This window comes from Theobroma cacao, chromosome 4 (genome assembly GCF_000208745.1).
Source record: "Theobroma cacao cultivar B97-61/B2 chromosome 4, Criollo_cocoa_genome_V2, whole genome shotgun sequence".
In the NCBI taxonomy this organism is placed as follows: domain Eukaryota; kingdom Viridiplantae; phylum Streptophyta; class Magnoliopsida; order Malvales; family Malvaceae; genus Theobroma; species Theobroma cacao.
In genome coordinates, this window is record NC_030853.1 from 259,771 (window position 1) to 279,616 (window position 19,846).

The window sequence follows — 19,846 nt, forward strand, 5'->3', positions numbered from 1 at the left end:
AAGGATAAAAATTTTATGAATCTTATTCGAAACTTTTGTTGAATCATCAAAAACCAAAAAGGCCATACGTTATGAATTCCAAGATTCCTTCTTCTTTTCACACCTTTGCATACGTTGAAAGCTATTTGCACAACCACGAAAGCACGCATCAGATGCCTACACCCTTTCTTTTACGGCAGGGTGAAGAAGAAGTCATAAAGATACAACATTTCTAGATGCTTCAAATTGCAAAGGACAAAGCAAAGCCAAAGGTGAGGCAACTTCAATTAACAAAGACCAAAATGATTCATATCGATGAATGGGAAGAAATTGGACAATCCCATTGGTCAAAATTTCAAATTTACACACACAAGCTAACAGGAATCATTGTAAAAAAAGAATGAAAAAGAAAAATTCAGATGAAGGCTGCTCCAAAGTCCTTGAAAGCCACAATCTGATTCTAAAAGTGTTCACCTTACAAATAGAAATTGTGTACCTAATTCTAATGCATCAAAGCCTAGTTTCTTGTGAATCACATTGCTTTCCAAGAGGCTCGGCTAGCTGATCTAATTTGGATATCCTTTGTGTATATATTTGTGAGCGCAAAAAGTAGTAGCACAAACACAACTTGTGCACTCACAATTCCAAAATGGCTGATGCTATTACCAATTTCCATCCAGCTTCCTGTGTTCCTCACCTGTTAATCAATAGCAAATTCGTGAGGCCTTCGCGAAACAACAATAACAAGCAAAGCAAGGTTCAAAAGAGACTAAACAATCAAACAATAGAATTGGCTGCACTAAACTTTATTTCTGGAAAAATGTATTACCAGGAAAAAGAAGTGGATGGTCATCACGTCTGAAAACAAAATCACAAGGAAATAGCATCCCAATCGTGGAATTTGGAGTAGTTTGGTTGTTGCACTGAATGCACATCTGTATTTTGAAGAAGTAACAATCAAACTTTGTTGTCCCAACCAAAGAACAAGTAGAACCACATAAAAACAACACATGACTATAAATACAAGATAATTTTCCGATATTGAGAACTTCAATTAGAAAAGGGATGTTTATAATTAGTGTTATTTTCTAAATTCCAACTGAAAAACCCTCATTTTCTCACCTAAAGTTATTGTAGTTATTATAGATATTTTAAGCTTAACTAAGAATGGGAAACCAAGATTAAACATGCCACTTTAGCCACTGATCATCTTTGCAGATTAAAATACTTATGGATCATTCACTCAAAAGATGTGCTTTCCGTGTTTGAAGGATTTTGAAGCCAGATGAAGTTTCTAAAGTAATGGAGCAACAGTTAATGAGTTTTGTAGGAAAGAGATCAAAGTTAATAATAGCCCATAAAGAGAACCAAAATGTAACATAGCATGCATAAAACCAGTGGCAGAAAAGAATGGTCATGGAAGCCTTAAGGTGTCATTGAAGCATCACTGATCATTTTAACACTTTTGCAAACCAGGAAACTTACATGACAAGCATGAATGGTATGAATAACTTGAAGATGAGGAGGGCTGCCATCAGAAAGGGCTGCAGTCAAGAAGTAAATTATTTCAGCAGGGCTTCCAAGAAGAAACTGTAAAGATGTTTTGGTAGTTTAACCATTACTTACACTGAAGACAGTGATGAACCTGTAGACAGATGAAATCTCAAAACTTGCAATACTTGCAAAATTTCCCGTCCCAAAGAAGGCCACATTAAATAAAACCATCTAGCAAAGACAGCCATCAGCGCCATATGAATTACAAACTGTAAAATCCTCTAAACTAAGCAACTCATATTCCTTTCTGACAGAGTGTGAAGAGATTTTTCTAAAAAACACTTGGTTGGACAGAAAGAATTGGGAGGGGGGGGGGTGGGGGGGCGGTGGAACTGCAACAAAATGGGCGGGGAAAGCAGTTCAACATTCTTGTTTCTACTGTCAGTTTTCAGTGGTCTGCATGAAAATGTATTTCATCCAAAGTTAAAGGAAGAGAAATCAGTCCTTCATATAAGAATTTTTAATGAAAAAACTTGCTATTGGCACTATTTATCACAGACATAAGTAGCTACTTTGTCCAAGTGCCTATAGCAATCACAACTCCTAAGGAGAAATACATGAAGAACAAATTCAAAACTGATGCAAATATAGGTGAAGAACTATGGAACAGGCAGAGGAAAGATGACTCACAAAGGTTAATGGAATTCTCACATCAGACAGCTGCAAATATCTAACTTCATTTTCGAGAAAGAAATGTTCTTCCAAATTCTTTCTAGAAGCAGAAGATTTTTTCACTTTACTTAAGTAAAGAAGTGAGTTTTCAAACAGTATCCATGCCATTAGTACAAGACCAAGTGCACCATAGAAGACAGCTTCATATCTGCGCAGGTTTCAGAGCAAAGGGAGAAAAATCATAATATTCATCAAATTCTCCATTAGCAGAATACTGTTAATTGAGCACCATGATGACAGAAGTTTAAAATGAGACATACCCAATAGATAGCAGAAGGAATGTTGGTGCGAAACCAAGAAATATAGAATTGAGCCTAGACAAGAAACCATTATCGGAAAACAATGGGAGGACCATTGACCAACCTACAAAAAACAAATATTTAGGGAAAACATAGATGGAACATAATGTACACTTTTGCTAGTACATGATTGAATGTGATTTGTATAATTATGAGTCTGCAGTTCCAATACTACTGAATGGTCAATATGCAGCCATTGTGAAGCACAGATATGTGGAAGATGCAAAGTTATGAAACATTTAATAAATGAATATGTGGACTATACACATTAGAAAATTCACACCTCTTTTTCCTGAATTAAAAAAAAAAAACCTATTGTTTTCAGTAGCTACTGCCACCTAATCAATTATGTTACCCATGTACATCGCATGCACATGTTTGACATGTGGAAAACACATTTGACCTGGAACAGCCAGCATCTTGAGGTATTCCAGTCACACAGAAATTAAACAACAGAAAATTAGCATCAGATGTGAAGAAAATGATTTTCAGAAAAGTCTCCAATTTAGGTTAAAAACATAGTTTCTTTTGTACATTACAAAGGGCTGAAGCCCTATAATAGCTTTATTGAAGAGACTGAAAATAGACTATAAAAGTATACCCGCAATGGACCAGTTCATCAATTGATGTACTGTGTGTAGTTCTTGCTTCTCTGTTCTATGAGAGGTAGATAAAAACACCATTACTGACGATAACCCGACCAAAAGAGCCTGATTTTCAAGCAGAGAAAGCAATTTCTTTTAAATCTGTTAACAATATAGATGAGCTTCTCATTCCAGCGGAAGGTAGAGAGATGTTTCCTACCTGGAAGAGAAAGAGCATAGGGAACCTGGGTTGTTTTATTTCATGCTTGCAGATACCTAACCAATATTTATTCCCATCAGCATGCAGGTCCAGCCACTTTGCAGTTAATCCTATCACGATAATCATCCCTCCACTTGCAATTCTACAGGCATGATAAGGAACCAGTCACAACCAATTCAAATGTAATAGTTAATAGAATTAAGCAAAGAGAACAGATACTATAATTTTCTGTCATTTCTAAAGAATTAAACTTTATCAACTAACAATAATTTTATGAAACCCTAACTTCGGCATAAAGATTTGATGAAATCCATTTGCTGGGAAACAGTATTATAAGATCATTCTTTGAGTCAATGACAGTATTACATTAGCAATGAAGCAATCTACTGCCTAAATACTAAGTCTCAGAGAAACACACTCTGGGAATGATTAAGGTTAGCATGTGTTTCTCTGGGAGCAATCTACTTCCAAAACAACTTATTGAGAAATCATGATAACTCTGGGTTCTACTAATCCTCTCCCAGATGATTTTCTTTTGTAAAACCATTTAAGATTTCTTTAAACGAAAACAAGATCACAATAAAGGAGGAACAAGGAAGGCAACTCACACCAACTTATTATTATCGGGAATTTCTGCTGGCATTAAAGTAAATAGAGACAGGAACCAACAAGTAAGGCAAACAAAAACTGGAATCCTGGATCTCCAAGGAATTAAATTGTAAAGATACATAGAAGCTATGGCTCCCACTACCAGGAAGCACCAAGTGTAGAGTTTTCTTTCAGTGAAGCTATGCACCTGCACAGGGTACCATAAAACATTGTTAAGAATGCTAAACTATCACTTTATAATTATCACAAGAACAGATGTATTACTACTATACCAGGAACTCCAGAATGATTAGTGACACCACACCAGTGACCAGAAGTTTAATGACATAGTTGAATTTCCTCCCACTTAAGTGTCTCCATAGTGCTTTTATAAACTGATACTCATTAAGGATTTGTGTCCAGAGAAATACTGTCATGGCAAAGTATGCATGGTAAAGAGGAGGGGAGCGCTCCAGAAAAAGTAGAACACTGAGTACTCCCATAAACAGACAGCCCCATAGGTTAACCTGCCACATAGAATGATATATGTGAGGAATGTAGCAACTGACTGGAAGAAACATATGGCTTCTTTTTCACTTTTTTCTAGAAATTGCACATTAGATTACAAAAACTAATACAAAAACAAGCAAGGACAGCAAACAATCATGATATAAAAATTGTAAAGTAGGCATAAGAGATAAAATGGTTGGTGCACTCGAGGAAAATAGGGTAAGCACAACTAATAGCACAGAGTAGGTCTTGTGAGAAGAAAACTATAGGGTAATGCTGAAGAATCTATATGACCATAGCATCGGAATAAAAAAAACCTTTTGGCTTCAAACTTCATAAAACTCATGAAAAGAATTTGCTTGTTTTCATTTAGTTTCCTCCTCTAATACTAAAAGTAAAGTTTAAAAGAGGTTAAGCTTACATAGACATTACTTTTCCTGTATTATATTGCTGGCGAAATGCTTCCTCCTTTCTATATGTATCTCCTAACAATGAAGTATAAGCTTGCAGAACATGAAGAACAAGAAAGACCATCCAACCGATATATCCAAGAGTAATTATGGTCATCAGCTTCAGCCAATCATAAGTTTGAAAATAATGAAGTCCATCCAGTGCCAAGCTTCTGAGATTTTCTGATAGCTGCATGGCAGCTTTATAGTCTCTAGCAATTAGCAAACCCTCAATTTGATTCAACATAGAGGAATATTGAGCAAGTTGCTTGAAAGGCTTGAAATATAGTGAATGTGATCGCTTTATTTCTAAGTTTGTCAAAGAAAATGCATTTGAAAATAGCCAATCCATAACACTTTGCAACCCCTTCCACATAATAACACCAGAATCAAACAAATTATGTGATAACTGATTAAGAAAATGTGGATAAAACGGAAGAATAAAATTTTGATGGACTGAGATCAGGACAACGTCTCCAAAAGTTAAAAATAGTATTACCAAGTAAATGCGTGAAACATAGAGTTCCAGCCAACACAACTAAGTTTAAATTTAAGGGGAACAATAATTCTTAAACCGTTGGACCTTCAGTGGACCTTTGATAGATATAAAATTATTTTACTTTGCAAAAAAATTCTTTCAAGGTTTAAGGAAAAGAATATTAAGGCTTTAATGCAGTATCATATTACAAAATACTAAGATTAGTATCAGAAGAGGATACGTGATTTGCGCAGAAACTGGTTAAGAATCTGCTTTGTGTTAGCTACCACAGCTTCAACTTCTTCTTCCTGAACATTAAATACAGAATTAGGTTCATCAGTCCTCTACCATTTATTATACTTAAAACTTATTTAGTTGCATTGGAAAACCTAGTTTTATTCCATCTTTGAGAGAACATAAACAAACAAATCTCAAAAGAAAAGTTATATTAATGAAAAATATTTGGACTCACCTCTTTCATGTCAACATAAGAAAGGGGTAAATTCCCAACTGAATTGACTGGACAAGGCAAACCAAGAAGAGTTGACTGAAATAAAAAATTTTGGAGCATGTCAGTTCAATGTGGGCTAAATATGTTTCCAAGAAATGCTTTGACTAGGAACATATATTGTCAAGGTTGTACAACCATGAGGGGTGCAATATCAGCTTGATTAACATCAACCCTTTCAATGCCATCAAGGCCCCATTCTTTAGGTGTTGGTGTGTCATGCAAATGTTCATCAACAAACCGAAGAACATGATCAGAGTGGTCTCTTCTCGTGATTGGCTTGGGATGTTTAATGCCTGCTCCCCAAGCAACTAGAGGGGTATCAGTGTTTGAAGGATGGCCATCCCCATGACTTCCTATTAATGAAATCCTAATCATGTCAGAATCTGTAATTGAAAACTATCAAAGAAAACAAAAAAGAAATGGAGGAAGGAAGAAAGAGTAAGTCATAGCAAACTAGTTGCAGTCTACTATAAAATTTACATTTAACTATGGCCAAGGCATAGCCTAATGGTAGACACACCTTACCTCCAAGGTGGTCTCAAGCTTAAGTGTCATATCAAAAGACTTTCAGCCACACAGCCTTGAGCAAGATAACTAACATGTTGCTAATCTTATAGCTGTAACAGCTAAATGAAATTAAGGTGAAGTATATAAAAGAGTTCTCCAACCTTTGTCACTCATTCCATGATCTGCTGTGAAAATATATGATGTACGATTGTCCTTGTAGTAACTCTCCAGAAGATTATAAACACGTTCAGCAATACGATCAACAACTTTTACATTGTTGAGATAAATGGATGAAAAGGGACGATGTGCATGACCATTTGAATCACAACCAAGTAGATGCAGAAATATAACAAGATTATCTTGTTGTAGTAACCTTTTCAACTTTGGGTCTTCATTGGACTTGTTCAGAAGGCTCTGAAATTGATCAAAAGACCACTCGTCCAAAAAGGATGCATCTGCATTAACATCAATTGAAATATGCATGAAACATGAGTAAGCAGCATAAAAGCTGAAATACAAACATACGTGAGCATCACTATACAAGGATTGCAAGAGAGACAAAAGTAAATAAGAGTATTGACACAATTTAAACTTCTGGAAGGTGTCAAGAATGTTTAGTAATTTCACATCAATGCAATCTAAGCCAACAGAAATAAACTAGATACAATGGGAAGCAATGAGGCAATATGAAAAAAATGCTGGCTGAGGTATTTAACAGTAGATTAATATTTAAAAAAAAAAAAGAAAAAGAATTTGATCTGAGCCCTTCTTTTTTCCACTATAAGCATTCTACTTTCTTTGCTTTAAGAATGATTTCATAAAATCTAAGAGAAAATTGCCTTTCACAGAATTGTAAGCAGACCAGTTGCAAAGTCTTCAAACTCATGAGGGTAGGTATTCCAAGTGCTGTGTGGCAAAGCGCCACAAAATATTGGAACAATATCAGGGCTACCATAAGAAAATGTATGCCGGCTCCGATTAAAAACTGAATCAAATTCTACTGGATTAGCTTTCCATCCTGCAACCAAAATGGAAGAGCTTTAATAATGGAAAAACTGTTGGTCAATTCTCTCACGGTGATGCAACAATGCTTAAAGAATTAACCTTTTGTAACTGCACTAGGGTCCTCATAAAAACCAGCAATTATAGCAACATGTCCTGGCCTTGACTCTGTTGGAGGCCGAGCATGAGATACTCCCCATTTACCTTGATTTTTAATCACGCTTCTTAAAAATGGTGCTCTAAAATTTCCTTCTGAATCCGGCTCAAAAAACTTATCAGCACGTAAACCATCCGCTGCAATGAATTAAAAAATGAGTTAAATCATTTGAGAAAAAAAAATTCAAACTTTTAACTAAATGCAGCACAATCATCATGACAGTATTGAACTCCACAAAAGGTAGTTCAGACCCACATCCCATGTCAAAACTTAGCTTTTTAGTACAAAGCTATCATTCGCCAAATGCTCTCTAGTTCTATTAGCAACCAAAGATTTCAATGCAAATAAATGATAAGCAATCCAAGTAAGCTGAATTGCACAATTTGCGTCAAACTCACCAAGGCATTCCTCACTAAAAACCATATTAGACAAAATTGAAATCAAAACAAAAAATCAACAGCGAAGATACTTCTTTGAATATAAAAATCATGTCTTTGAGCCAAAAAGAAAAGCTTTTACCAACAAGGAGAACGAGGCGTTTAGCGGGAGCCAAGAAGCGAGGGGAGACAAGATCCATGCCGTGAACAATGGGTGTTTTGAAGTAGATGTCGAAGATGCTCAACATGTAAACAGCATGGAGGATCACACCAAGGATCACCAGCCATGTTTCTCTTCTCTTCACCCATTTTCTTCGTTTGGGTATACTTGCTTTGCTCTGCTTTGAGTCTCTGTTGCCCAAGATCCCATCGCTACCCATTTATTTCTTTTTCTTTCTGAATTTGGTTTCTCACCCTGAGCCACAACTACTTGGTCGCGGTCCTCTCTCTCTATAACAAAATGCTTAAAAATCTGTTATGTGTTTCAATTTAGACTATAACACCGTTTACGGGGTGAGATGTATGTTTCTGAAATTAATATATATACATGAAATTATGATTAAAATGTGAGAGTTTCAATATATTTTTAAAATTCTAAAAGATGTGTAAAATTTGAAGACAGATTAATGTTGTTTTCTTGTCATACATAAGGATATAAAATGGATCTTCAATTATATAGTAATGAGTAATTAGAGATAATTCTCTCTTATTATCCATATAAATTTCTTACAAATACCAAAAAAAATCTAAATAAGCTTTCAAAATATTTTATATTTCATTTTTTTAATCTTAGAATTGTCCGACTAAAAGAAGACAGAAATAAATGGTTGGGCTTTGGGGTGTACGTTTGTGCCTCAAATGTGTTAGATTTAACAGATATGGGCCTAAGGCTCAGGCCTTCATGGCCCAGTAAGAATCGTGAAAATAGGGTAAGCGTAAATAATATTTGGGCCAGAAGCCCAATAGTATTTAATAGCTGGGGTATACTCCTGCTGAAAGGAAGGACAACAAGCAACACTTTGTTATTTATATCTTGATTTATATATATTCAATAATTTTCCACTTAAATCATTCATCATATCTTTCAAGTTTCCTTTATTTTCATATTGTTATTTCATAATCTTTTTTCATCCATTATATATATTTGTTTATTTAAAGAATGGAGATTTAATTTTATTTAAATAGAGAATCATGCACTTACCATTGAATTAAATGTTTGGATGTTTCATTCATTACATATTGATCATAAAAAATACAATATTTCATATCTAGTACAATGCTCATACTATAATTTTAGAGATTAAATATTGTTTGAGCAAGAGAGCATGCATCAATCATTAAATTAAAATTAAATGTTCGGATATTTTGTTCATTACATGTTGATTATAGACAATATAGGATTTCATGTTTAATATAATACTTGTACTATAATCTTAGGAATTCCCTTTTTTGAGCAAGAGAACTGTTGGGTAGGGAATCATGTTTAATAGAATGCTCATACTATATAGTCCAAATATGATTTATGGCAAATAAGAAGAGTATGAATACATCGACGGCATAAATTACAGAAGGTAATACATGACACTAATTAAACATGTGTTATTAGCTGAAATGCTACAATGCAAATCACTCAAGGATACAAGAATACTATTTAAGGGCTGCACTATGACAAGATATACTAAAGGCAGGTAATGGGACACTCAAGCCACCACTTTAAGGATAAAGAATGAAATAGCAACACCGATTGCTCCAACCAGCACTGCTGGAAATGATTCGAGGGCACTGGGTGCAGCACTGGGGTCGGGGCTGGTGCCCAGCCAGAAGTTTCTGCTGCTGCAGGAGCAGAAATGGTTAACATTGAGCAGGCCAACCATGCAGTGAAAATTACAGCAGCCTTGTCGAAAGCCATGAGCTTTGCTGCCTTCTCAATTAAGCCGGATATTTATAACACTCACTTAGTTATGTTAAATGTTCTGTGGTGTACTATAACTATTTATATTTAGTGATTTCTGTATTAATAGCAGCAAAATATCCTAGCATGGTTTGCATAGAAGGCATCTAGCATCTAATGATCAGAAGGTGAAACCGATGAGTGTTTTCCTGTCTTTTTATGTACTCATCACATCTTTAAGCCATGACGTCTAGCACAAGGAAGACAGGTGGCATGAGATGAAATATTGTTACCATGGTTTTGCCAGATTGGTGACAAAAACCAAGAAAACCATAGCACCTGCCTTGTTGCTATTTAATGGTTTAACAGGTGGCAATTCCTCATTGTTCACCTCTTGGATTGTTTCCAGTATTCGGGGAATTGGCATATTAACCCCCCATTCACTTCAAAGACTTTTGTCTATTTTTCACTACCAAGTTAAGATTTGAAATGAAATCACTTATTTGATACTAAGGTCATAAGAAGATGATTTCCTGTTTATGTAAAATTGTGCATTATGGGGTTCTGAGGTGCCTTGAACAATGTCAATTGTAGCGAATTATATTTACTTAGCATCTGCTCATTCGGGAATAGAAATTTTGATTAACAAGAACAAGGGACATTCACTATATATTAATATCTTCAATTAACGTAATAAAATTCAGTAGACACAGAGAGTGAGTGTTGCCCTGAAACTGTTTGACAAGTTGATAGCTTCTAGGAGTAGTAGTGGTTACATTACAAGAAAATCATTCCTTTTCTCCCTTCTCTAAAACTTATTACCGCATGCTTTTAGCTAACATATACGTAGAAACATCAATAAGTGTTGTTTGGCTTTCAAGGACATTTGGGTTTATTGCGGTGGGTTTTCATCTCAGTGTAACACTTGCCACACATTTCTCTGTTGCCAGATGTCCCTGGTGGAACGCATTTGCATCTGTCACAGCATGTGACGCATGCTCTCATGCATAGGTTAGTCCTTGAATGTAATCTGCACCTTTGTTCACATAAAGGAGTGCAATCTGCCAGCAACAAATGTCCAACTCATTGTCAGAAATGAAAAAATTACCCGAAGTTATGGGAAGCTTATATTAGCTTTTACTAAGGTAAGGGAAAAAGATTATTTTACCCTTTCTTGTCCTAACAGGTGGCAATGGTGGACTTGGTGGCTTGTAAGGGGGTGTAGGAGTTGGCGGTGCCTTGTAAGGAGGTGTAGGAGTTGGCGGTGCCTTGTAAGGAGGTGCTGGAGTTGTTGGTGGCTTGTATGGGGGTGAAGGAGTTGGGGGTTTATATGGGGGAGCGGGAGCCTTGGTTGGGGGTGCAGGAGTTGGGGGTTTATATGGGGGAGTAGGAGCCTCGACTGGGGGTGTGGGAGTTGGGGGTTTGTACGGGGGAGTAGGAGCCTTGACTGGAGGTGCAGGACTTGGGGGTTTGTACGGGGGAGTAGGAGCCTTGACTGGAGGTGCAGGACTTGGGGGTTTGTACGGGGGAGTAGGAGCCTTGACTGGAGGTGCAGGACTTGGGGGTTTGTACGGGGGAGTAGGAGCCTTGACTGGAGGTGCAGGACTTGGGGGTTTGTACGGGGGAGTAGGAGCCTTGACTGGGGGTGTAGGAGTTGGGGGTTTATATGGGGGAGTAGGAGCCTTGACTGGGGGTGTAGGAGTTGGGGGTTTGTATGGAGGAGTAGGAGCCTTGACTGGGGGTGCAGGACTTGGGGCTGTGTAAGGGGGTGCTGGAGTGGGAGTCTTAACTGGGGGTGCAGGGGTGGGTGCCTTCACTGGTACTGGAGCTGGTGCAGGAACTATAACATATTTAATCTGCAGAGTAATATGCTACAATTTCAGTAACCAATGAATGCTAAAGAACTCATCTAGTAAGTTCATTTTCGAAGCAGATAATTTCTTGTTTGCAAAACAGATAATAGCCAAGGTTACCACTAAAACACAAAGCCAGTATGTTCAGCACTAAGTGATGCACCAGGCAATATCCTTTCTCAATATGATCTTTTTCGTGCGTTAGATGCTATCCATTAGCAAAAGATTGGACAATGTACAACTGCAGGTGAACGCAAATGCAGCTTTCAAAATGCTATGAAGAGAAAGAACAGTGCTAGTGCGTTATCCACTGTCCAGTTAATTGAAACTAGCTTGACAATGTTCTTTGAAGAGGGAACTGAATAATAATAAAGCTCAAGAACAAACTCTTTGGGCAGTTCAGCTTATGAAACCAGAAAATTGTTCAAGAAAGCCATTAACCAAATAAAGACAAGAACCAGACTGTTTCAAATGGTTCAGCTGTGCCTCAGGTCTAATCTTATATTAGCTCAACTTTGAATTGACTTGGACCACCTCATTTAAGATTCTTGCTAACTAGACAAGAAAATAAGCTGTAAACATTGTTTAAAAGATCACCTCAATCTTCTCTTCCTCCTCATTGGATGCAACCTACAAGAACAAAATATACATGCCTTTGAGTTAGATAACATAAAAACCTAAAAACTTTGTGATCGAGTGTAAAAAGCAAGGAGGTAGCCATACTCTTGTAGCAACAAGCAGAAGAGTGGCCAATAGAAACAGCAGAGCTTTGAAAGCCATGGTGAGAACAGGGGAAAGAAGAGTCAGAAAAGGTAGGAGAGCTTTGCTACTCACTACTCTTGATGTTTCACTCAAGAAACTGACTGGTGGTTTAAATAGAGGTGCAGTCGGTGATGAAAGATGTTATTTACTTGGTTCAATAAATGTGCATGCCAGCTTCACCAGATCACTGATGCATAAGTTAAGGCTTATTGCCCAAAAATTCTGACTCAAGGATAAACCCAATTGCCCCAGCCCCCCAGGACCCTGTCCGCCAAAGTGGCATACCTAATTACTTCATTAAAGTGTGTTTCATCAATAGTTTATTAACTGGCACACGAGGTCTGTCGTTTCGAGACTTGGGACAATGGCTCATGACCCACACTCCCATGACTTAAAATATGGAAACAAGTCTGACCATCCTGGTTTAGTAGGTTTACTTGCTTTAAAAAAGATAATTGGAGTACCTTTGACTTCAAAATACTAGCACTTTGGATATGTGTACACAGCCCATGTTGTCACCAAAGTGAAAGATGAACATGTAACCTTAATAAATTAATCAAGTTGATTAGTAATTAAGTATACTCTTTGCATAGTAGTTTGGATTCAAAGTTTTAAATAATACTCAGATCAACGACAACAATTTAAAAACTTCAGAAACTTCTAGCATATAAAAAATGGAGGTGAATGTTTTGAACTTCTATCATACTATTGCTTCCCTTGCATGCTGTCGAAAATAGGGAATTGAGGTTAATTACACTTTGTATGTCTAGCAGGACAGGATAAGTGACTTTTTTGGTCTAAGGACACTTTATGAGCTGAAAAGCTTCAAAAGCGACTAATTGTAATTATTGTACCAGTGTATTGATTGATCAGGGATGCATTCTTTTACATGAATTGAAGCATGTGTTTTGCATTACAATCCAATTAAATAGTTGTTTACTGTCAAGATCAAACGTTTTGAACTGTTTCAATTGCCAAAGCTGCAAACCAGTCCAAGCTTGAAAGCCTGTCATTACAGCTGGCCTTAAGCCTTCCCTCCCTCAAGGCCAAATTTAAAACTTATAAACGGTGCTTGCAAGTGGGATTATTTGTTTTTCTACTTTACATGTGACATCACATGTCATGAAACAATGGCCAGAATGATCAGTTTGACAAGTTTCATCATATACGATATGACCTAGGAAGGTCAGTTCATGGAATCCCTCCCATAAAAGGAAAGAAAAAAAACAGAAAAGAAACAAAAAAGAAAGAAAAGGAAAGATAAACTGTAAAATTTTCATTAGCATATTCCTCTTTGATCCAGTGGTTTCGGAGGGGGTTGGTGCAATTTGTTGAAATTCTAGAAATTGACATTTCCATGTTTTTTTCTTCCTTCCTTGTTATGGAGTAAACATTTGCTGCTGCATGGGATGAGACAATATATGTTCTTCTTTGGGATGGAGATGGCATCCAATGCTTATTTTCAGCGAGGCTGACCCTTTTAACTCTGAAGGGATCAAAAAAATATCATTGAAACTTGTTGGGTCATGCGACAAAAATCTATCAAATCTTCATGGCTTAGGGCCCTTTTCTGAGAAGCTGCATGTGGATACTAAGTTGATGTCAAGTCAAAAAATGTAATGACAAACTTCTGAATGATTGGCTGCATAATTTTACTATTACTAAAGCAGTCAAGTGTATGTATTCCTTTGTGTGGGCTCAAAACACCTATGAAACTTGATGTGTGACCATTCTTATCTGCATTGGTAATGGCATCAGGGTAACTGGGTAAGGTAATAGGTATGATTCAGCCATGAAAATTTTACTTTCAAGTAATTGAATGGAATGGGAGTAAAGAGTTTGAAATCTGAAACTCAACAATAGTTACTACAAGTCATAAAACTCATACTAACAAATTTTAAGTTGCATCATATTTTCAATAAGATTTAGATTAAGTTATGAGTCAACTCATTTGAAGAGCAATTTTAATTCTACAATATTGGATTCCTGTAAGAGGTAATCATTTGGAGGCCATCAGTATCCTTCAAGTTGAAGCCGTAACTATCATACTTGTTTCTCTTTATCTGTTATGCAATGTATCAAAACAAGTCTTTGGAGGGTGGACTCCTCTCTGCAATGAAAAATATATTATCTGGAACAGTGGTATGGTATGTTCTCAAAGCATGCTTTGGCCCACTTATTAACAACCAACGAGACAAACAAGTACTGGAAACATCATTTTACATGCCTGTGGGCCAGATTGAGGTGGAATCTCTACCAGGTTCCAGGTTGTACGCAAACTAATTATCTTGATGTACCTGCATTTGGAGTATGAGCTGGTTCTTGGTCCCCAGTTAAACAGTTCAACAGCTTGGCCTTGATATTTTAAGATGTTTTCAGTGAGAAAGTTCTGATACAAATCTCAAGAAAAGGGAAACAAAATTAAGGAAGGATATGAGATTGAACTAATCTAACTTTGTAGCTTAGATTTAATGAATCCTCATATGCACTCCCACCAAAGAAAAAAAGGAAAACAAAAGAGCTGGTCTTGCTTCAGGACAAAAGCCTTTTGAGTTAAAAGGCTTGAAATGGATGTCTTGCCAGTAAGTCATGGTTACACATGTGATTTCTTGAGGAGCAAAGCAAAGAAGTATAACTACCCCAGCATTTGTTACTACAGAATTGAAGAGGTTGATCTGATATTTTCACAAGGATTATTAAGAAGGAAACAAGGACAAAGGTAGAAGCTACAATGACAGCAGCACTGCAGCAGGCTCTTATTTTCAGAAGAATCCAGGGTCCATCATTCCTGGGCTAGTAGCTGCCAGCTACAGCTTTGCTGTGCTGCATTCTGGTTCTTGTCAAGACCTTCACTTTCTTCAGAGTAGGTCCAATTATTTTCCCTGTTTTCTCTTTTTTATTCTCTGTACAAAATGTTTTAAAAATAGAGTCAGTACAAGTGATTAGATCTGTCACTCTTCATATCTATCCACCGTCAGCATTTTTAAATTTTAATGACCTTATTTAGTTTTGGCAATATCTGCTTCAAGCTGTTTTAGTTTGTATTTACAGTAATGTTGTTGTTTTGCAGAATCACACATTTCAGACATAGTCAAATCCTCAATAATAAAGAATTGCAAAGTCAATGTACTTCCTCTTGTTTGTTGTGTCAGAGGTGTTAATCCAGTTTCTAATGCAAGGTGGGTGGGTCCTGGTTGGTAAACAGTTACCTGATCAATGCCTGGAAGGTAAAATCGCAGCAAGACGTAAAAATCCAATGCCATATCCGCATGTTATTATCATCAAGTTGTCAACAAGGTTGTATCATGAATGTTGATGAATTCTATATTGTATTAATCTAATAAAACTAGTCTTACTGGTATCTGAAATCATGCTTCTGATATTTAGTACACACAAGAACACCAGCAACTTAAAATCTTTCGACCAAGGAAGTATGTGCACTTCACAGCTGCATATGACTCATTGAAGCCATTTATTGACACTGGGGAATTTAATGCAAAATCAAGTTCCTACGTGGCCTTAATTTTTTACATACATACAAACATACATGAATATATATATATATATATATATATATATATGTATGTATGTATTTGAAAAGATGTCTTTGAGTGATAAAGAGAGATTGCAGTGAACCGGGTAATGAGTTGGAGTGGGACATGGGCTGGAGCTTTCTTCCGGTGAGAAGGTGTGAAGCATGGGCAGAGGTCTTGCGTAGGGGGATGATTAGGATTTAGGGGCCTTCATTGCTCATGAGTTGGTTCTGAAGCCTTTCTAAACAGAATGCCTTGATTTAATTACTTGAGCTAGTCAATTGATAGAGTGAAAAAGAATCTTAGTTTCACTAAGTTCACTCATCTCAACACAATTATCTATCAATCGTGAGACTCACTTGATGGACGGTTGTGATAAGAGGATTAGTAATTATAACATCTCACTTTAATGAATGCCTTCGCAATCATGAATGAAGCATTAGGACCGCTTACACAATGTGTAGTATAATGAACATTTTGGCACTTCTAGAGAAAAGAGCATAGCTCCCTGGGCCATTGCTTGACGGATGAAAAGCAGAAAAGAAACCAAAAAGAGCTTTAGAACAGCTTTGTTAGTTGATTGGTAGAGAACCAAATCACAGAGGTCTATGCTTATTTCTTCTACCACATTAAACAGATATATCACAAGGGGTTTAAGCAAAGGTTTACAGATCATTTCGAGTAAATTTTCAATTTCAATCTCTTTCCTCCAAACTGAGTTGTCCTATAGCAGTGCTGCATGTCCCCAAGAGGAGGCAAACATAAGAATAGAGTGTTCAAATAAAGGTTTGTTCCAACAGGTATCCACAGGGAAAAAATTTTCAGCTGTTGTGTAGAGGACTACCTTGACATTGAATTGTTCAGATAAGATCTTTTGGATTAAACGGCAAAATGGAAAAAGGAGAATAAAAAAAAAAAGAGCAGACGACTTTAAAATACAATTTCTTCTCTTTTGTGGGTTTTAAAATCTAAATAAAAGATCTAGACAGGAATATCCTCTTCATCATCAAAACTCAAATTCAATGTTTGTAACTTGAAGCCTGCACCCTGGATGATCTCGACCAAACTGGAAGCCACTCCTGTTGCTTGAACTGTTGTCTGTTTTGTTAACTGAAAAAGAGAATAAAAGGGGTCATTGCCTATGATGTAAATGCTTATAAAAGAATATGCAAAAAAACCCTGGAAACTAAGCTAGTAGTCCTTTTTGAGCTAAGGGTCTCATAGAAAATCTAATGATTGCATGAAAGGTTTCATGAAACAACCAGCAAGAAAGGAACATTCCATCACATATATCATAACATGTCATTTTTGTTTGTTTGACCAAGATCTCAAGCTTTATGACACCACAGATCAGAGAAGGTACTCATGGGGAGTGAACTGAAATCTTAAATCAAGCATGAAGCAACAAGTAATAAATACTGACCTCAACAGTGCCAATACCCTCAAGGACTTGAACCTTCAAGTTGGAAATGCCTTCAGCTGCCTACAAGGAACGGATTCATTATCAAATTTCCTATGTCAAATTAGTTGTAACTAATTAAACAGACGTAGGGATTTGAAATCTAGCCAAGCAGGAAGCGATCCTCTGAGGGGTTGTGTGGAGACCATCACTCAACCTTCGAGGTATTGTCCACTTTGACCCAAAGGGTATCACGGTTATGTTCACAAAAGGTGCTTCACAAGTATAGGTTTAAGTTTCTGAATATGCCATAGTGGTTCCTCACAAATTCCCAGTATGGGATTGGAGGCATTACATTTTCCCTCTGTTAAGGCCTTGACACCACAAATCAAGTCCAACATATCACACACAGAACCAGGATCACATCAAGCATTAGGATTGTAGGGGTGGCTCCCACCACATGCGGACAATGTAGCATTTTGCCTTGTGTAACACTTAGCTCCCACACTTTTGGATTGTTACAGGTTGGGTGAACGACTAGCTTAAGCTCTAGGCTCTAGATATAGAATTAGCTGACACAATTAAGTTAGATTCCTTCCCTTCATTGTGGAAATAGAGGTGACTATCAATTTAAGGATAAATCTATCAAGCTGCCTATCACAAATGATCAATTGGTTAGCAGTTTAATGTTGCTATAATTTGCTTCTATATAGACCAAATTAACGTTTGAGTTCAGAGCTAATAGCAAAATATACTATACACTCTGATTTATACTTTTAGCAGGTCTAATCAGTTCAATCTCACAATAAGCTAAATGCAAAATATTCAACTCATTCCCCTCCCATCTTCCCATCAGTGCAACTTAATACATCTCTAGCATTCAAATTCACTAAGCTACTATAAAATAAGGGACCACTAAAGCTTGAAAGGTCTCAACAATTCTTTACAAAGAAGGAAGCGGCCATTTTGCATAACCATGCCATATATATTTAACTGTTTTAAGAGAAAAGGAGGAAGAAGAGACAATACGCTAGGGGAAACCATGCCTCAATATCCACAATACCCGATAGTTAAATGGTAAAAAGTTTCTACCTCTAACGCCTTGGTCACTTTTGGAATTTCAACTTCATTCAATGTTCCATCTGCCTTCAAGCAATCAAGATTGATTATCAGTGACCTACCATACAGACATAAATTCAAGCAACACTAGTCAAAAGAAACCAATTCTTGCTCAATTTCAAAATCCAAATTCTATGCAGTTAGTAATAGAAGGACACACATGTTGAAGAGATAGTTTAAGTAACTAACAAGAATTATACTTCACAATTCAGAAACAAATACAAGTAGAGAAACGTTTAAGCAGAACTAATAAAAAAAAACTAATTCTTGCTGAAATTCAAAACCCAGACAATCTATACAGCAACCATTTGAGAAATGCAATAAGAATTCCACAATACTTAATCAACTTCTACTAAGAAGGTTTTTTATCTAAAGCTGCAAGATACATACATATATCAGCTTAAGAAATCTTTAAATAACTTTTAAAATAATGAAACTTCACAAAATTGAGTAACAAAATATCACCAAATCAGCACAACTTTATTACATCAGAAAAGGGTCTTCGGTAGTTACCACAAATAAAACAAGCCAGCTCCGAATTGCCAAAGTTCAGTTTCCCCAGACCAAAGCAACATAAAACTAACAGTAAAAGCATATAAACCATACCTGGAAGTACATTCTGAGAGTGTCTGAAGGAGAGACAGGGACAGAAACTGACTCTTGTTGTTCAGCCGAAGCTGTTTCTTCTTGTTGTTGTTCTTGTTCAGGAACAGCTGTTTCTTCTTCTTCAGCAGACTTCAGCTTCCAAAACCCATGTAGATTTTTGTCCTTCTTGACGGACAAAGTTAAGTTGTTGAAAGAAAAGGTGCTGACTTTGGTCTGAAAATGGATAGAGTTTGGATGAAAGGAGAGGTTTTTAGGAGTGTGGAAAGGGGTTTTGGAGATAAGATGTGGAGGAGTTGAGAATGCTGAGACTGCTGCCATTTTTCTATTTTGGTAGAAGGGAACAGTTTTGAGTTCTATCGTTATTATCTGAATTCTGAGTTTTGATGAGCGAAGAGGGGGTCGGTTTTCGATTATGTTTTTGTTGGGCTTTTCACTCCCTCCCATAGGGAGGGTTTTACTTCTGTGTGCGTATTTGGACCAAATTTTTGGTATGAAATGGACAAGGGTCATCGATACTCTCAGTTCTTTCTTTTTAACTATGTAAGTTGAAATTGTATGCAGGTGATGATATTTTCAGTCCTCAAATATTTAGTCTTACCCTCTTTGTCCCATTTTGAACTCTGTTCACGAGTCAGTTTGGGATTCTTAACCCAAATTGATTCTTAAAAGGAAAAAGGGAGCAATTCTCAACGCCAATTTCCTTCCACTACCTTTCACCCTTTGCTATGGTAAAAGTAGTTAAAAATTTTAATAATATCTGTATGCCTAAGAGAGAGAGCAGCCAATCGCAAACACC

The 19,846-nt window shown here is 36.7% G+C and overlaps 3 protein-coding genes across 4 annotated transcripts; all 3 read right to left on the reverse strand.

Moving 5' to 3' along the window:
• On the reverse strand, positions 226-8,386 carry LOC18600701 (GPI ethanolamine phosphate transferase 1). Of its 2 annotated transcripts, XM_018119526.1 has the most exons (18): positions 8,030-8,379; positions 7,456-7,647; positions 7,214-7,369; positions 6,513-6,806; positions 5,980-6,197; positions 5,806-5,880; positions 5,575-5,641; positions 4,839-5,164; positions 4,190-4,423; positions 3,917-4,104; positions 3,309-3,450; positions 3,106-3,214; positions 2,466-2,568; positions 2,164-2,353; positions 1,606-1,704; positions 1,465-1,523; positions 809-914; positions 226-676 (listed from the first exon to the last, which is right to left on the reverse strand). In XM_018119526.1, exons 1-18 carry the CDS (start codon positions 8,265-8,267, stop codon positions 512-514), a joined length of 2,961 nt encoding a protein of 986 aa, XP_017975015.1. In that variant the 5' UTR covers positions 8,268-8,379; the 3' UTR covers positions 226-511. The 2 variants fall into 2 exon arrangements, with proteins under 2 accessions (XP_017975015.1, XP_017975016.1); XM_018119527.1 differs by lacking the exons at positions 226-676; positions 809-914; positions 1,465-1,523; positions 1,606-1,704 and adding an exon at positions 1,861-1,929 and having other exon boundaries at positions 8,030-8,386.
• On the reverse strand, positions 10,402-12,534 carry LOC18600703 (gibberellin-regulated protein 14). Its single transcript, XM_018118728.1, has 4 exons — positions 12,355-12,534; positions 12,229-12,261; positions 10,947-11,634; positions 10,402-10,839 (listed from the first exon to the last, which is right to left on the reverse strand). The coding sequence occupies exons 1-4, from the start codon at positions 12,409-12,411 to the stop codon at positions 10,655-10,657; spliced, it is 963 nt and encodes a 320-aa protein (XP_017974217.1). The 5' UTR covers positions 12,412-12,534; the 3' UTR covers positions 10,402-10,654.
• On the reverse strand, positions 16,704-19,465 carry LOC18600704. Its single transcript, XM_018118714.1, has 4 exons — positions 19,051-19,465; positions 18,418-18,471; positions 17,350-17,409; positions 16,704-17,036 (listed from the first exon to the last, which is right to left on the reverse strand). Exons 1-4 carry the CDS (start codon positions 19,366-19,368, stop codon positions 16,908-16,910), a joined length of 561 nt encoding a protein of 186 aa, XP_017974203.1. The 5' UTR covers positions 19,369-19,465; the 3' UTR covers positions 16,704-16,907.

Coding starts and splice junctions, on each gene's coding strand:
- LOC18600701 (XM_018119526.1), bottom strand. CDS start 8,267: ATGGGTAGCGATGGGATCTTGGGCAACAGAGACTCAAAGCAGAGCAAA. Junction 7,370..7,455: donor CCCTAGTGCAGTTACAAAAG/GTTAATTCTTTA, acceptor TTTTGGTTGCAG/GATGGAAAGCTAATCCAGTA. Junction 5,642..5,805: donor CTTATGTTGACATGAAAGAG/GTGAGTCCAAAT, acceptor TTTAATGTTCAG/GAAGAAGAAGTTGAAGCTGT.
- LOC18600703 (XM_018118728.1), bottom strand. CDS start 12,411: ATGGCTTTCAAAGCTCTGCTGTTTCTATTGGCCACTCTTCTGCTTGTT. Junction 11,635..12,228: donor AGGAGGAAGAGAAGATTGAG/GTGATCTTTTAA, acceptor ATTACTCTGCAG/ATTAAATATGTTATAGTTCC. Junction 10,840..10,946: donor ACCTGTTAGGACAAGAAAGG/GTAAAATAATCT, acceptor TGTTGCTGGCAG/ATTGCACTCCTTTATGTGAA.
- LOC18600704 (XM_018118714.1), bottom strand. CDS start 19,368: ATGGCAGCAGTCTCAGCATTCTCAACTCCTCCACATCTTATCTCCAAA. Junction 18,472..19,050: donor CTCTCAGAATGTACTTCCAG/GTATGGTTTATA, acceptor GATTGCTTGAAG/GCAGATGGAACATTGAATGA. Junction 17,037..17,349: donor AGGGTATTGGCACTGTTGAG/GTCAGTATTTAT, acceptor TCTCTTTTTCAG/TTAACAAAACAGACAACAGT.